Source organism: Salminus brasiliensis, unplaced genomic scaffold (genome assembly GCF_030463535.1).
Source record: "Salminus brasiliensis unplaced genomic scaffold, fSalBra1.hap2 scaffold_133, whole genome shotgun sequence".
Lineage (NCBI taxonomy): Eukaryota > Metazoa > Chordata > Actinopteri > Characiformes > Bryconidae > Salminus > Salminus brasiliensis.
Window position 1 is genome coordinate 1,366 of NW_027326664.1, and position 16,757 is coordinate 18,122.

General features: G+C 43.7%; 4 protein-coding genes across 4 annotated transcripts in view; 2 read left to right on the plus strand and 2 right to left on the minus strand.

Moving 5' to 3' along the window:
• LOC140548852 (NADH-ubiquinone oxidoreductase chain 6-like) lies at positions 1 to 11,822 on the minus strand. The gene is given in 1 exon segment (XM_072672026.1): positions 1 to 11,822. A coding segment is annotated over 1 exon segment (510 nt). The 5' UTR covers positions 8,243 to 11,822; the 3' UTR covers positions 1 to 7,732.
• The window catches only part of LOC140548844 (NADH-ubiquinone oxidoreductase chain 5-like), a 13,911-nt gene continuing 3,055 nt past the window's right edge, over positions 5,902 to 16,757 (plus strand). Inside the window, 1 exon segment of the mRNA XM_072672017.1 lies at positions 5,902 to 16,757. This exon segment is cut by the window's right edge and continues 3,055 nt beyond it. Within this exon segment, the coding sequence (XP_072528118.1) occupies positions 6,578 to 7,591 (1,014 nt within the window). The 5' untranslated portion in view covers positions 5,902 to 6,577 and the 3' untranslated portion in view covers positions 7,592 to 16,757.
• LOC140548850 (NADH-ubiquinone oxidoreductase chain 6-like) overlaps positions 14,870 to 16,757 on the minus strand; it is a 14,912-nt gene continuing 13,024 nt past the window's right edge. The window contains exon 1 of the mRNA XM_072672024.1: positions 14,870 to 16,757. This exon is cut by the window's right edge and continues 13,024 nt beyond it. The gene's annotated coding sequence lies outside the window, so the exon portion shown is untranslated.
• LOC140548849 (NADH-ubiquinone oxidoreductase chain 2-like) overlaps positions 15,966 to 16,757 on the plus strand; it is a 3,847-nt gene continuing 3,055 nt past the window's right edge. The window contains 1 exon segment of the mRNA XM_072672023.1: positions 15,966 to 16,757. This exon segment is cut by the window's right edge and continues 3,055 nt beyond it. Coding sequence (XP_072528124.1) covers positions 15,966 to 16,559 — 594 coding nt within the window. The 3' untranslated portion in view covers positions 16,560 to 16,757.

Sequence of the window (16,757 nt, forward strand, 5' to 3'; positions counted from 1 at the left end):
CCCCTGTTCGTCTGGGCGGTGTTAATTACAGCGGTCTTGCTACTTCTCTCTCTACCCGTCCTGGCAGCCGGGATCACAATACTCCTTACAGACCGGAACTTAAACACCACTTTTTTCGACCCTGCGGGGGGAGGTGACCCCATCCTATACCAACACTTGTTTTGGTTTTTTGGACATCCTGAGGTGTATATTTTAATTTTACCCGGCTTCGGGATGATCTCACACATTGTAGCCTACTACTCAGGGAAAAAGGAGCCTTTCGGTTATATAGGAATGGTTTGAGCCATAATAGCAATTGGCCTGTTAGGCTTTATCGTCTGGGCGCATCATATGTTTACGGTGGGGATAGACGTTGACACTCGAGCTTACTTCACCTCAGCAACAATAATCATTGCCATCCCCACGGGTGTTAAAGTTTTTAGCTGATTGGCCACTTTACATGGAGGCTCTGTCAAATGGGAGACTCCCCTTCTTTGAGCACTTGGGTTCATCTTTCTCTTCACAGTTGGGGGGCTAACTGGAATTGTCCTTGCCAATTCATCCCTAGACATTGTCCTGCACGACACCTACTACGTAGTTGCCCACTTCCACTATGTGTTGTCAATAGGGGCTGTTTTTGCCATTATGGGGGCCTTCGTTCATTGATTCCCACTGTTTACCGGCTACACCTTGCACAGCACTTGAACAAAAATCCACTTTGGGGCAATATTTGTGGGTGTTAACCTGACTTTTTTCCCACAACACTTCCTGGGCTTAGCAGGAATGCCACGACGCTATTCGGACTACCCGGACGCTTATACCTTGTGAAATACAGTTTCTTCTATCGGCTCCCTAATTTCCCTGGTTGCAGTAATCATATTCCTCTTTATTTTATGAGAGGCATTTGCCGCCAAACGAGAGGTTGCATCTGTAGAATTTACCCTAACAAATGTTGAGTGATTACACGGATGCCCCCCTCCCTACCACACATTTGAGGAGCCAGCTTATGTTCAAATCCAACCATGACGAGAAAGGAGGGAATCGAACCCCCGTAGACTGGTTTCAAGCCAGTCACATAACCACTCTGACACTTTCTTAAAATACTAGTAAAATAGAACATTACACTGCCTTGTCAAGGCAGAATTGCGGGTTGAAATCCCGCGTATTTTGAGCTTTTTAGCTTATGGCACATCCCTCACAACTAGGATTCCAAGACGCGGCCTCCCCTGTAATAGAAGAACTTCTCCACTTTCACGATCACGCACTCATAATCGCTTTCCTCATTAGCACTTTAGTATTATACATTATTGTTGCCATGGTCACCACTAAGTTAACCAACAAGTATATTTTAGACTCTCAAGAAATTGAAATTGTATGAACCATCCTACCGGCAGTTATTTTAATTCTTATTGCACTACCCTCCCTCCGCATCCTTTATCTAATGGATGAAGTCAACGACCCCCATCTCACGGTCAAAGCCGTAGGACATCAGTGATACTGAAGCTATGAATACACAGATTATGAAGATCTTGCCTTTGACTCCTACATGGTTCCCACTCAGGATCTAACCCCCGGACAATTCCGGCTACTCGAAACAGACCACCGCATGGTAATCCCCATGGAGTCCCCCATTCGAATTCTAGTGTCAGCTGAGGACGTCTTACACTCATGGGCTGTACCCGCTCTAGGCGTAAAAATGGACGCAGTTCCAGGACGCCTCAACCAAACAGCCTTCATCACCACACGTCCTGGCGTGTACTACGGTCAATGTTCCGAAATTTGCGGTGCCAACCACAGCTTTATACCCATTGTAGTCGAAGCTGTGCCCCTTAAACACTTCGAAAACTGGTCATCCCTAATGCTTGAAGACGCCTCGCTAGGAAGCTGAATACGGGGAATAGCGTTAGCCTTTTAAGCTAAAGATTGGTGGCTCCCTACCACCTCTAGTGAAATGCCTCAATTAAACCCTGCCCCCTGATTCACAATTTTTATTGTATCGTGACTTGTCCTTTTGTCTATAATGCCAAAAGTCCTAAAACACATTTTTAACCACAGCCCCATAGCACTCGAAGGGAAGACTGATCAAAAAAGCTCTTGAATTTGACCATGATCTTAAGCTTCTTTGACCAATTTATAAGCCCCACCCTCATGGGAGTACCCCTGATAGCCGTTGCCCTCCTCTTTCCTCTTGCTCTATTCATCTCCCCCTCCAATCAATGAATGACCAACCGAGTTGTCACCCTGCAAAGCTGATGCACTAATCGCATTACACAACAACTCTTCCTCCCGCTAAATCCCCAGGGCCACAAATGAGCTCTTATTATCACCTCCCTGCTTGTTTTACTGCTATCCCTTAACATACTAGGCCTTCTCCCATATACTTTTACACCCACAACCCAACTATCAATAAACATAGGATTTGCTATCCCCCTTTGATTAGCTACGGTCATTATTGGCCTACGTAACCAACCCACCGCCACCCTCGGTCATTTACTACCAGAGGGGACACCGATTGTCTTAATCCCTATACTTGTTATTATCGAAACCATTAGCCTGTTTATTCGACCATTGGCACTAGGGGTTCGATTAACAGCAAACCTCACAGCTGGACATTTGTTGATTCAACTTACCTCAACAGCAGTGTTCGTGTTACTTCCAATATCAATGCTTGCAGCACTTCTAGTTGCCGTCATCCTACTTATACTAACCCTATTAGAACTAGCAGTTGCCGTCATCCAAGCCTACGTCTTTGTACTTCTATTGACACTGTACCTACAGGAAAATATCTAATGAACCCCCAAGCACATGCATTTCATATAGTAGACCCGAGCCCGTGACCTTTGACAGGCGCCGTAGGTGCCCTCCTTATGACATCAGGCCTTGCAGTCTGATTCCACTTTCACACCACCACTCTAATAGCATTTGGAACCATCCTTCTTTTGCTCACAATATACCAATGATGGCGTGATATTGTACGAGAAGGAACTTTTCAAGGCCACCACACCCCCCCTGTTCAAAAAGGGCTACGCTATGGGATGATCCTATTTATCTCATCAGAAGTATTCTTTTTCCTTGGATTCTTTTGGGCCTTTTACCACTCAAGCCTAGCCCCTACACCTGAGCTTGGCGGATGCTGACCACCTGCGGGGATTATTACACTAGACCCATTTGAGGTCCCCCTTCTAAATACTGCCGTCTTACTAGCATCCGGTGTTACAGTAACTTGAGCTCACCACAGCATTATAGAAGGCAAACGAAAGCAAGCTATTCAATCCTTAACTATAACTGTTCTTTTGGGCTTCTACTTTACTGCCCTACAAGCCATAGAGTACTATGAAGCCCCTTTTACAATCGCCGATGGTGTGTACGGCTCAACATTTTTCGTTGCCACAGGCTTTCATGGCCTACATGTTATTATTGGCTCAACATTCTTAACAATCTGCCTAATCCGACAAACCTTTCACCACTTTACTTCTCAACACCATTTTGGATTTGAAGCAGCTGCCTGATACTGGCATTTTGTAGACGTCGTATGATTATTCTTATACGTATCAATCTACTGATGAGGCTCATATCTTTCTAGTATTAATTAGTACGAATGACTTCCAATCATTTAGTCTTGGTTATAATCCAAGGAGAGATAATGAACTTAATCCTGATATTTACAATTACCACCACCCTTTCCCTCCTCCTAGTGACACTATCCTTCTGACTCCCGCAGATAAACCCAGATGCAGAAAAACTTTCCCCCTACGAATGTGGATTTGACCCCCTCGGATCTGCACGGCTACCCTTCTCCTTACGCTTCTTTTTAATTGCTATTCTCTTTCTCCTCTTTGACCTAGAGATTGCACTAATTTTACCCCTCCCCTGAGGAAGCCAGCTGCTCAACCCAGCCCTCACATTCTTCTGGGTTGTAGTCATTCTTGCCCTACTTACCATTGGGTTAATTTACGAATGACTTCAAGGAGGACTTGAATGAGCGGAATAGGGCGTTAATCTAAACAAGACCTCTGATTTCGGCTCAGAAAATTATGGTTCAAGTCCATAACACCCTTATGACGTCAGCACATTTCACCTTTACCTCCTCCTTTTTTTTAGGTCTTGCAGGCCTAGCACTTCATCGAGTCCACCTCTTATCTGCCCTTTTATGCCTAGAGGGGATGATACTATCACTCTTTGTCGCACTATCCCTCTGAGCCCTTCAACTGAAAGTAGTGTTTTCCTCAACATCCCCTATATACCTTCTAGCCTTCTCAGCTTGCGAAGCCGGCGTAGGATTAGCCCTACTTGTTGCCACAACACGAACCCACGGGACAGATCGCATAAATAACCTCGTTCTACTACAATGCTAAAAATTCTTATTCCAACAATTATACTAATCCCCACAACCTGGCTGTTAACCCAAAAATGACTTTGAGCTATAACCACCACCCACAGCCTTATTATCGCCCTAGCCAGTCTCTCGTGAATAAAATGAAACTCAGAAACAGGCTGAACCTCTACGAACAGCTACCTAGGGACAGACCAACTCTCCACCCCCCTATTGGCCCTCACCTGCTGATTACTACCACTAATAATCCTGGCTAGTCAAAACCACACCCGCCTAGAACCCCTGAACCGACAGCGAATGTATATTTCCCTGCTGGTCTCTTTACAAATTTTCCTAATCACAGCATTTGGCGCAACTGAGTTAATACTATTTTATATTATATTTGAAGCAACCCTTATCCCAACACTAATCATTATCACCCGATGAGGTAACCAAGCTGAGCGACTTGACGCCGGTATGTATTTTTTATTTTATACACTAGCCGGATCTTTACCTTTACTTGTTGCCCTTCTCCTTCTACAACAAAATACGGGCACGTTATCCTTTCTCATCCTACAATACTCTAAACCAATAGTGATAGACTCATGAGCGGACAAAATCTGATGAGTTGGCTGCCTTCTTGCTTTCCTTGTAAAAATGCCTCTTTACGGCATCCACCTATGGCTCCCCAAAGCCCACGTTGAGGCCCCAGTAGCCGGATCTATAGTGCTAGCAGCAGTGCTACTGAAACTCGGAGGTTATGGCATAATACGAATAATCGTAATGCTTGAACCTTTAACCCAGGATATATCCTACCCATTTATTATTCTTGCCTTATGGGGTATCATTATAACAGGTTCGATCTGCTTACGACAAACCGACATAAAATCTCTAATCGCTTACTCATCCGTTAGCCACATAGGCCTCGTAGCAGCAGGCATCCTAATCCAGACCCCATGGAGCTTTACCGGGGCCATTATTTTAATAATTGCCCACGGCTTAGTATCATCTCTCTTATTCTGCCTGGCAAACTCAACTTACGAGCGAACCCACAGCCGAACTATAATTCTAGCCCGCGGATTACAAGCAATTTTCCCTCTCACAGCTGCCTGATGATTTATTGCCAGTCTAGCAAATCTTGCTCTGCCTCCGCTACCGAACCTAATGGGAGAACTAATAATCATAACAGCCCTATTTAAATGGTCCCACTGAACACTGCTCTTCACGGGATTGGGCACACTGATTACAGCTGCTTACTCACTTCATCTCTATATTACCACACAACGAGGACCCACCCCCTCCCACATTCTAGGCCTACAGCCCTTTCACACCCGGGAGCATCTATTAGTAGTTATACATCTTATACCCATCGTCCTCCTAATTACAAAGCCAGAATTAATGTGAGGGTGATTCTACTGTGAGTGTAGTTTAAAAAAAACGCTAGATTGTGATTCTAGAGATAAGGGTTAAAATCCCCTTACTCACCGAGGGAGGTTAAAAACAGCAAGAACTGCTAATTCTCGCAACCACGGTTAAATTCCGCGGCTCACTCGTGCTTCTGTAGGATAACAGTTATCCATTGGTCTTAGGAACCAAAAATTCTTGGTGCAAATCCAAGCAGTCGCTATGTCCCCCTTTCCCTATATGTTTGCAATAATTATTATCTTACTAATAGTCCCCCTGGTGAAATCATTAGTTATCAAAGACCACAATGAAATTCTATACTCTGCAAAAACAGCTGTCAAGTACGCATTTTTTCTAAGCGTAACACTAGCCCTGCTAACATGGTTTCATGACACAAAATTCACCCTAGACTTAATACCCTGGTTAATTACTGAAACTCTGCAAATCCCTATCACCCTTAACCTTGACCAGGCCGCACTGCTATTCATACCAACCGCCTTCTACGTAACATGATGAATTTTAGACTATTCACAGTGGTACATACAAGAAGACCCGGCACTACCTAAATTTATTAAACACCTCTTATTATTCCTCATTGCAATAATTGTACTAGTAACCGCAGATAACATATTTCAACTATTTATCGGGTGAGAAGGCGTAGGCATCATGTCCTTTCTTCTAATTGGCTGGTGACGGGGCCGTCAAGAAGCTAACATGGCAAGCATACAAGCAGTACTCTATAATCGAGTAGGAGATGTCGGCCTACTATTAGCAATAATTTGATTCCTATCGTACCTAAACACATGGGACATCACCACACTCTCATGCCTGTACGAATACACAGACTCAGAACTTCCCCTACTGGGCTTAATTGTTGCTGCCATGGGTAAATCGGCCCAATTTGGCCTCCACCCATGACTCCCAAGCGCCATAGAAGGTCCCACCCCTGTGTCAGCACTACTCCACTCGAGCACTATGGTTGTCGCAGGTATCTTTTTACTCATTCGATTCTCCCCCCTCATGATGTACCAACCTGATGCACTGACCGCTTGCCTATACGTAGGTGCTCTGACCACTTTCTTCTCTGCTGCTTGTGCTGCGGCCCAAAATGATATAAAAAAAATTGTAGCATTCTCAACAGCAAGCCAGCTAGGCCTGATAATAGTAGCAATTGGAATCAGCGCCCCCCAACTTGCACTCTACCACATCTGCTACCATGCATTCTTCAAGTCTATGCTTTTCATGTGTGTAGGAATTGTTTCCCACGCCCTCAACGGTGAACAAGACATCCGAAAAATAGGAGGCCTATTCAACCTTTTGCCAATTACCACCTCTTGTTTAATTCTTGGCTGCTTTTCGCTTATAGGAGCCCCCTTCCTATCAGCATTTTACTCAAAAGATTTTATTATTGAGACTATAAATGCCTCTAGCCTAAACTCATACGCTCTAGCCCTCACACTAATTGGCACCTGCATAACTGCGGTGTACTGCTGTCGACTAATTACCCTAGTGCTTCTAGCAGAGCCCCGATACAGCCCCCTTCCCTTCATATCCGTCGAAGACAAAATTAATGCTAAACCCCTAATTCAGTTAGCTCTTGCAACAATTTACATAGGCTCTATTCTTGCCCGCCTAGCCCCAATTCACAGCTCCCCCTACCTTACATTCCCCCTTTTTACAAAATTCTCAATTATCATCATTACACTGCTAGGAATAGTAATTTCCCTAACCATGCTAGATGTAGCAAAAAACCAACCCCAAAACCCCTCCACCCGAAAACCTGTAAATTACACTAACATAGAAGCCTACTACCGCGCAACTGTTCACCGCCCAGCCTCTACCTTGAAACTTGTCTTTGGGGAACTGCTTGGCTCCCTCTCCATTGACAACGCTTGACTACAGCGCTTTGGCCTTGCAGGCGTACACATAGTGCTAACTTCCTTCTTCAAAAACACAAAACGTGTTTACAAGGCAACAATGGTTGTAGTAGTCCTTCTTATTTTACTTTTTATGTTTATATATGGAACCTACTGCCTCCTACACTTTACGAATTGACCCCCGACAATTTCCCCGCGTTACCTCTAATACAACGAAAAGGGTAAATAATAATGCCACACCTGCCACAAACAATATCCCAGCCCCCTCATAATACATTCAGGAGACACCACTAGCACTCTCCCCAACTACTAAATCTTGGGTTGTCTCCAATCGAATGTCACACCGCTCGCATCAAATCCACCATCACGCTATCACCACTACTATTAAGTACCCCACAATAAAAACCACCACTGGACGATCACCTCACCCCTCCGGATACGGCTCTGAAGCCAAAGCTACAGAATAAGCAAAAACAACGAGCATCCCCCCCAGATAAATTAAAAACAGAATCAAAGACAGGAAGGAACTCCCATGTTGAATTAGCATCCCACACCCCGCCCCGGAAACTACAACCAACCCCAGGGCAGCAAAAAAAGGAGCCGGGTTAGATGCCACCCCTGTCATTCCAATAATTAACCCCCATATACACAAGCCAGATAAAAATTTCATTACTTTTACTTGGACTTTAACCAAGACCCGCGGCTTGAAACACCGCCGTTGTCCTTCAACTATAAAAGCTGCCCGTAATGGCCAACCTACGAAAAACTCACCCTCTGCTAAAAATTGTCAACAACGCACTAATTGACCTCCCCGCCCCAGCCAACATCTCTGCGTGATGAAACTTCGGCTCTCTGCTTCTCCTCTGCTTGATCATACAAATTCTCACAGGACTCTTCCTGGCCATACACTACACCCCTGATATCTACACAGCCTTTTCTTCTGTTACTCACATCACACGAGACGTTAATTATGGGTGAATTCTTCGCAACTTACATGCCAACGGAGCTTCATTCTTCTTCATCTGCTTATACCTACATATTGGCCGAGGCCTTTACTATGGCTCCTACGTGTACATAAAAACATGAAACGTTGGCGTCGTTCTACTCCTCTTAGTCATAGCAACCGCGTTTGTGGGCTACGTCCTCCCCTGAGGTCAAATATCCTTTTGAGGTGCTACAGTAATCACAAACCTACTCTCAGCAATCCCATACATTGGTGATCAATTGGTACGTTGAATCTGAGGCGGATTTTCTGTTGACAATGCCACCCTTACACGATTCTTTGCCTTCCATTTTATTTTACCATTTTTAATCGTCGCAGCTACTGCAGTTCATGCCCTCTTCCTACACGAAACAGGATCGAACAACCCAACGGGGCTAAACTCAGACGCAGATAAAATCTCCTTCCACCCTTACTTTTCCTACAAAGACCTTCTTGGCTTCCTAATTCTTCTCACCGCACTAGGAGCCCTAGCCTTATTTAACCCAAACCTCCTAGGTGACCCCGACAACTTTACCCCCGCCAACCCAATAGTCACACCAACCCATATTAAACCTGAGTGATACTTCTTATTTGCCTACGCCATCTTGCGATCAATTCCAAATAAACTAGGGGGAGTCTTAGCTTTATTATTCTCAATCCTCATCCTCATACTTGTACCAATACTACACACATCCAAGCAACAGGGCCTTACATTCCGACCCCTATCCCAACTTCTATTCTGACTATTAGTAGCAGACGTGGCAATCCTCACATGGATCGGAGGCATACCTGCAGAACCCCCCTTTATCATCATCGGCCAAGTCGCCTCAGCCCTTTATTTTACAATTTTCCTCATCCTTAACCCCCTAGCCGGATGATTCGAAAACAAGACACTTGACTGATCTTGCCCTAGTAGCTTAACCCCAAAGCGCCGGTCTTGTAATCCGGAGATTGGAAGTTAAACTCTTCCCTAGCGCCAGGAAAAAGAGACTTTAACTCCTATCACTGACTCCCAAAGCCAGCATTTTACTTAAACTATTTCCTGTTAATGCCTATACATGGGATTGAATGTTAAGAAAACTTTCGCTATGTACTATTCCACTATTATTGTATTAGTACATATATATTATGCTCGAGTACATACGTTCCATGTTAGCACACATTCATTTCATGAGTTGAGGACATACATATCATGCTTGAATAAAAGAAATGTAAAGTAGTAGCGCATGAAATGGATATTTTACATATTTCTGAAAGCATAAACTGCTAGTGATCATGAATATATTTATTACCATTCATTCTCACATGTTTAAGAAGACTCAAATGAGACTACACTATTCTAGTATCAAATGGGAATGGGTTTAACTTGAGCGATTGGTTGATCTACCACATCATTATCTCAACAATGATCCCCTGCAAAGATTCAACCGAAATTGGAACTCAATAATTAGTGTAGTAAGAGACCAGCAACCAGTATAAATAAATGTACAATATTATTGATGGTCAGGGACAGTAATTGTGGGGGTAACACACTGTGAATTATTCCTGGCATTTGGTTCCTACTTCAGGGCCATACAAGGTAAACATTTCCCCTTAACTTGGTGGACGCTTGCATTGACTAATGCGGTTAACTTGATTGTCCATGACCCACCATGCCAAGGCGTTCTTTTATATGCATCTGGTTCCTTTTTTTTTTAGGTCACTTTCATTTAGCATTCAAATCACTTTCAAAGCGATGACAGTTAAGGTAGAACATTTCATCTTTATATTAATGTATTTTCTGTAAAGCTTCGAAGACATGACCTTAAGCATTGCATGATATTATATCAGGTGCATACGTATACCTCTTTTTCCCCCCCTGAAAATTTTAAACCTCCCCATAAATGTGTTAAAATCCCGACAAACCCCCCTACCCCCCTTAGTCGGACGAATTCGAATTGTGCCCTGTCAAACCCCTAAAACAGGATAAGATCCGGCCGACTGCTAACGAGTATCAAACATTAGCGGAAGTTAACGTACAAAAGGTAACCTAAATAAAAACACAACAAAATTCGCCTGAGTAACTATCTTTTCACAAACCACTCAATCCTAACCTTCTCTAAACAAATATAATACAACAAACCTCTTCTCCCCCTCTGATGGTTTATAAGGTTTGCGTGGAGGTGTTCGATAAGTAATTCACGCCATTACTAAAGTGAAAAAAAAGGTGAATAATAATGCTATCCCCCCTACAACTAATATCACAATAACTTCGTAATACAACCAAGGTATACTAACGGCACTTACTTCCATCGCTAAATTTTTTGTTACAACCTCATAAATAATAAGATACCACTTATATGCTGCTCAGAGTCATGCTTCTACTAATATAGCCAAAGCGCCTAAAACAAAAAGAATTGCAGGACGATCACCTCAGCCCCCGGGATAATGTTCTACGGCCAAAGCCGTAGTGTAATTTCCCATGAGAAGCACCCCCAACATAAAAGCTAAAAATAAAATAAATGAGAGGAACAAACTTTCAAAATAGACCATAATACCACATCCAGCCCCTGTTGCAACAACCCAGCAATAGGAGACATAGAAGGGTCGTGGGTCTTTAGCGATGTCTGGGACGCCTAAGGCGAGCCCGAGGAAGTATATGCCGTTGGAAAATTTCATATTCTTTTACCTGGACTTTAACCAGATCTTGCAACTCAAATGCCGCCAATGTTTATAAAAGCTTTCCCCCGCTCTCGGACATTGAAGGTTGACTATTCTAATCACCCATTCATTGCACACTTGTTCTACTAAAGAGTGGGCACCATACATTTATGATGTTTGCTGTGTGCACACACACTATGTATATATATATAGTGTATAAGTTAAACACACTTTATATAGTTATACACACATACTGTAAAAGTAAAACATACCACAAATGGGGGCACACTTCACATTAATGTTGTATACACACAATTGTATGCCGCAGACGGATATGTGTGCAAGTCACATGTACACTTTATAGTGTTATACTATACATTTATGATGTTTGCTGTGTGCACACACACTATGTATATATATATAGTGTATAAGTTAAACACACTTTATATAGTTATACACACATACTGTAAAAGTAAAACATACCACAAATGGGGGCACACTTCACATTAATGTTGTATACACACAATTGTATGCCGCAGACGGATATGTGTGCAAGTCACATGTACACTTTATAGTGTTATACTATACATTTATGATGTTTGCTGTGTGCACACACACTATATATATATATAGTGTATAAGTTAAACACACTTTATATAGTTATACACACATATTGTAAAAGTAAAACATACCACAAATGGGGGCACACTTCACATTAATGTTGTATACACACAATTGTATGCCACAGACGGATATGTGTGCACATATCTGCTAACGTAGCTTAAACAAAGCATAATACTGAAGATATTAAGATGAACCCTGAAAAGTTTCGTAAGCACAAAGGCCTGGTCCCGACTTTACTATCAGCTTCGACCCAAATTATACATGCAAGTATCCGCACACCTGTGAGAATGCCCTCAATCCCCCGCCCGGGGATGAGGAGCTGGCATCAGGCACACAATGTAGCCCAAGACGCCTTGCTACGCCACACCCCCAAGGGAACTCAGCAGTAATAAACATTAAGACATAAGTGAAAACTTGACTTAATTAAGGTTAACTTAGGGCCGGTAAAACTCGTGCCAGCCACCGCGGTTATACGAGAGGCCCGAGTTGATAGATGACGGCGTAAAGGGTGGTTAGGGGTTAACATTAATTAAAGCCAAAGACCTACCGAGCTGTCATACGCACCCGAAGGCACGAAGCCCAAATACGAAAGCAGCTTTATCTCCCCCCGACCCCACGAAAGCTAAGGAACAAACTGGGATTAGATACCCCACTATGCTTAGCCTTAAACTTAGATGTTGAATTTACGAGTAACATCCGCCAGGGAACTACGAGCGCTAGCTTGAAACCCAAAGGACTTGACGGTGTCTCAGACCCACCTAGAGGAGCCTGTTCTAGAACCGATAATCCACGTTAAACCTCACCACCCCTTGTTCATTCAGCCTGTATACCGCCGTCGCAAGCTTACCCTGTGAAGGCTTAACAGTAAGCAAAATGGGAATATCCCAAGACGTCAGGTCGAGGTGCAGCCTACGGAGTGGGAAGAAATGGGCTACATTTTCTGTAACAGAATACTACGAATTACACCATGAAATTGGTGTTTGAAGGTGGATTTAGCAGTAAAAAACAAATAGAGAGTCTTTTTGAACATGGCTCTGAGACGCGTACACACCGCCCGTCGCCCTCCCCGTAAACACACATACTAGTAAATAACCAAATTAAACAAAAAAGGGGAGGTAAGTCGTAACATGGTAAGTGTACCGGAAGGTGCACTTGGAACATCAGAATGTGGCCGAGACAGTTAGGCACCTCCCTTACACTGAGACTACATCCATGCAAGTTGGATCATTCTGAGCTAAATAGCTAGCTCACTCAACCAAAATGAACCAGATAATATATCTAATTTTTCCCAACCCAAACCCAATAAACTAAAACATTTTACCGTCCTAGTATAGGCGATAGAAAAGAAACTACCGAAGCAATAGAAATAGTACCGCAAGGGAAAGCTGAAAAAGTAATGAAATAACCCGTTAAAGCACTAAAAAGCAGAGATTTATCCTCGTACCTTTTGCATCATGATTTAGCTAGCACCTTTGAGCAAAAAGAATTTTAGTTCAAAACCCCGAAACCAAGTGAGCTACCCCGAGACAGCCTATTATAGGGCCAACCCGTCTCTGTGGCAAAAGAGTGGGAAGATCTCCGGGTAGCAGTGATAAACTTACCGAACTTGGTGATAGCTGGTTACTTGGGAAATGGATAGAAGTTCAGCCTCGTTCTCCTCACACCAAAAAAGCAACGCTGCACAATGGAGTAGAGTAAAATACGAGAGTTAGTCAAAGGGGGTACAGCCCCTTTGAACAGGATACAACCTGCCCAGGAGGTTAAGGATCATATTAACTAAAATAACTGCTTTAGTGGGCCTAGAAGCAGCCACCTATTAGAAAGCGTTAAAGCTCAAGCAGATAACAACATTTATTATTCTGATAATATATTTCCTAAACCCCTAACCCTACCAAGTTATTCCATGCCACCATGGAAGCAATACTGCTAAAATGAGTAACAAGAAGACACCCTCTTCTCCTAGCCCACGTGTAAGTTAGATCGGACCAACCACTAACAATTAACGAATCCAACCCAAGAGGAAACTGTGCATAAATAATGAAAACAAGAAATACCCACACACCCCTCATCGTTAACCCTACACTGGAGAGCCGATAGGAAAGACTTAAAGAAAAAGAAGGAACTCGGCAAATCTAAGCCTCGCCTGTTTACCAAAAACATCGCCTCCCGCAAATACCGAAGTATAGGAGGTCCTACCTGCCCAGTGATTATATTCAACGGCCGCGGTATCCTGACCGTGCTAAGGTAGCGAAATCACTTGTCTTTTAAATGAAGACCTGTATGAATGGTGGAACGAGGGCTTAACTGTCTCCTTTTTCAGGTCAGTGAAATTGATCTGCCCGTGCAGAAGCGGACATATACATGCAAGACGAGAAGACCCTTTGGAGCTTAAGACTTAAGAGTCAACTGCGTTAAGAATTTTGACTAAAAAAATTAAGATTAACCACCACTGACTCTGCGCCTTCGGTTGGGGCGACCGCGGGGGAAACAAAGCCCCCACGCAGAATGGGATAACCCTTAAACTAAGAGAGACATCTCTAAGTCACAGAACCTCTGACTTAATGATCCGGCACAAACCGATCAACGAACCAAGTTACCCTAGGGATAACAGCGCAATCCCCTTCAAGAGCCCGTATCAACAAGGGGGTTTACGACCTCGATGTTGGATCAGGACATCCTAATGGTGCAGCCGCTATTAAGGGTTCGTTTGTTCAACGATTAAAGTCCTACGTGATCTGAGTTCAGACCGGAGCAATCCAGGTCAGTTTCTATCTGTATCACTATTTTTCCTAGTACGAAAGGACCGGAAAAATGAGGCCCATGCCACAGGCACGCCTCCTATTAACTTGATGAAAACAACTCAATCAAGTAATAATAGGTACCTCTCTCCCCGAGAGAAGGGAGCGCAGCTGGTGTGGCAGAGCCTGGTAATTGCCAAAGACCTAAGCTCTTTTTACAGGGGTTCAAATCCTCTCACCAGTTAATGTTGAATGTCCTAATCTACCTAATTCACCCCATCATCCTTATCGTATTTATTCTTTTAGCAGTAGCTTTCCTCACATTGGTTGAACGAAAAGTTCTCGGCTACATACAACTACGAAAAGGCCCTAACATTGTAGGACCCTACGGCATTCTTCAACCCATCGCAGACGGAGTTAAACTCTTCTTAAAAGAACCAGTACGACCTTCAACCTCCTCCCCCTTCTTATTCCTGGCAACACCTGTTCTAGCTTTGACACTAGCTCTAACCCTGTGAGCCCCAATACCCACCCCACACCCATTCACCAACCTAAATCTAGGCATTCTATTTATTATAGCCTTGTCCAGTCTCACTGTCTACTCCACCCTAGGCTCTGGGTGAGCATCTAATTCAAAATATGCCCTAATTGGAGCACTTCGTGCCGTAGCACAAGCCATCTCTTACGAAGTCAGCCTTGGCCTGATCCTTTTGGCTACAATTGTAGTAGCTGGCAGCTTTTCCCTCCCATTATTTAGTATGGCACAGGAAAGCACTTGACTCTTCTTACCGGCATGGCCCCTAATAATAATGTGATTTGTTACCACCCTGGCCGAAACAAATCGAGCACCCTTCGACCTCACTGAGGGGGAATCAGAGCTGGTCTCAGGGTTTAATGTAGAGTACGCAGCGGGGCCTTTCGCGCTCTTCTTTTTAGCTGAATATGCTACTATTTTATTCATAAACGCATTAACAACAATTCTATTTTTTGGCACTTCAAATAATCAACTAGCCCCCGAACTTACCTCAATCAACCTACTGGTCAAAACGACCCTTCTAACTACACTTTTTCTGTGAGTCCGTGCTTCATACCCACGCTTTCGCTATGACCAACTAATACACCTGGTGTGAAAAAACTTTCTACCCTTAGCACTAGCCTTTGTGTTGTGGTATATTGCCTTACCACTTTCACTCATCAGCATTCCCCCACAACTAATCTAAAATCTCAAGAGCCGTGCCTGAATGTTTAAGGACCACTTTGATAGAGTGACTTATGGGGGTTAAAATCCCCCCAGCTCTTAGAAAGAAAGGGCTCGAACCTTTGCCCAGGAGATCAAAACTCCTAGTGCTTCCGCTACACCACTTTCTAGTGAAGTCAGCTAATTAAGCTCTTGGGCCCATACCCCAAAAATGAAGGCTAAAATCCTTCCTTTACTAATGAATCCCCGCATCTATCTCACCCTGATTTTTGCATTAGTCCTGGGAACAACTATTACCATCACCAGCTCACATTGACTGCTTGCCTGAATAGGCCTCGAACTGAGCACTCTATCCATTATCCCAATAATAGCCTACCAACACCACCCACGAGCAGTAGAAGCCTCCATCAAATATTTTTTAGTCCAAGCAGCCGCTGCCGCCACAATTCTATTCGCCGCAATTGTGAACGCATCCCTGACAGGAGAATGAGACATCTCCCACACCCCCCATCCAGCCTCTACCGCAATACTAACAGCAGCATTAGCCCTTAAAATAGGCCTCGCACCTCTGCACTTCTGGCTGCCAGAAGTAATACAGGGGTTGGACTTAACTATGGGATTAATCATGGCAACCTGACAAAAACTAGCACCACTAGCACTACTTTATCAAATCTCCCCAATACTTAACCCCTCACTACTAATCTTCTTTGGACTTTCATCAACCGTTATCGCGGGTTGAGAAGGCCTCAACCAAACACAACTGCGTAAACTTATAGCCTATTCTTCAATCGCCCACCTTGGCTGAATAACTGTAATTATTCAAGCAGCCCCATCCCTCACCCTCATAGCCCTGCTCATGTATGTTATTATAACCGCAGCAGCCTTTTTAACCTTTAAAGTAATAATAACCACTAAAATCAATACCCTCGCCCTCGCCTGAACCAAAAACCCCCTAATTACAACCACCGCTGTTCTTACCCTACTCTCGTTAAGTGGCCTCCCC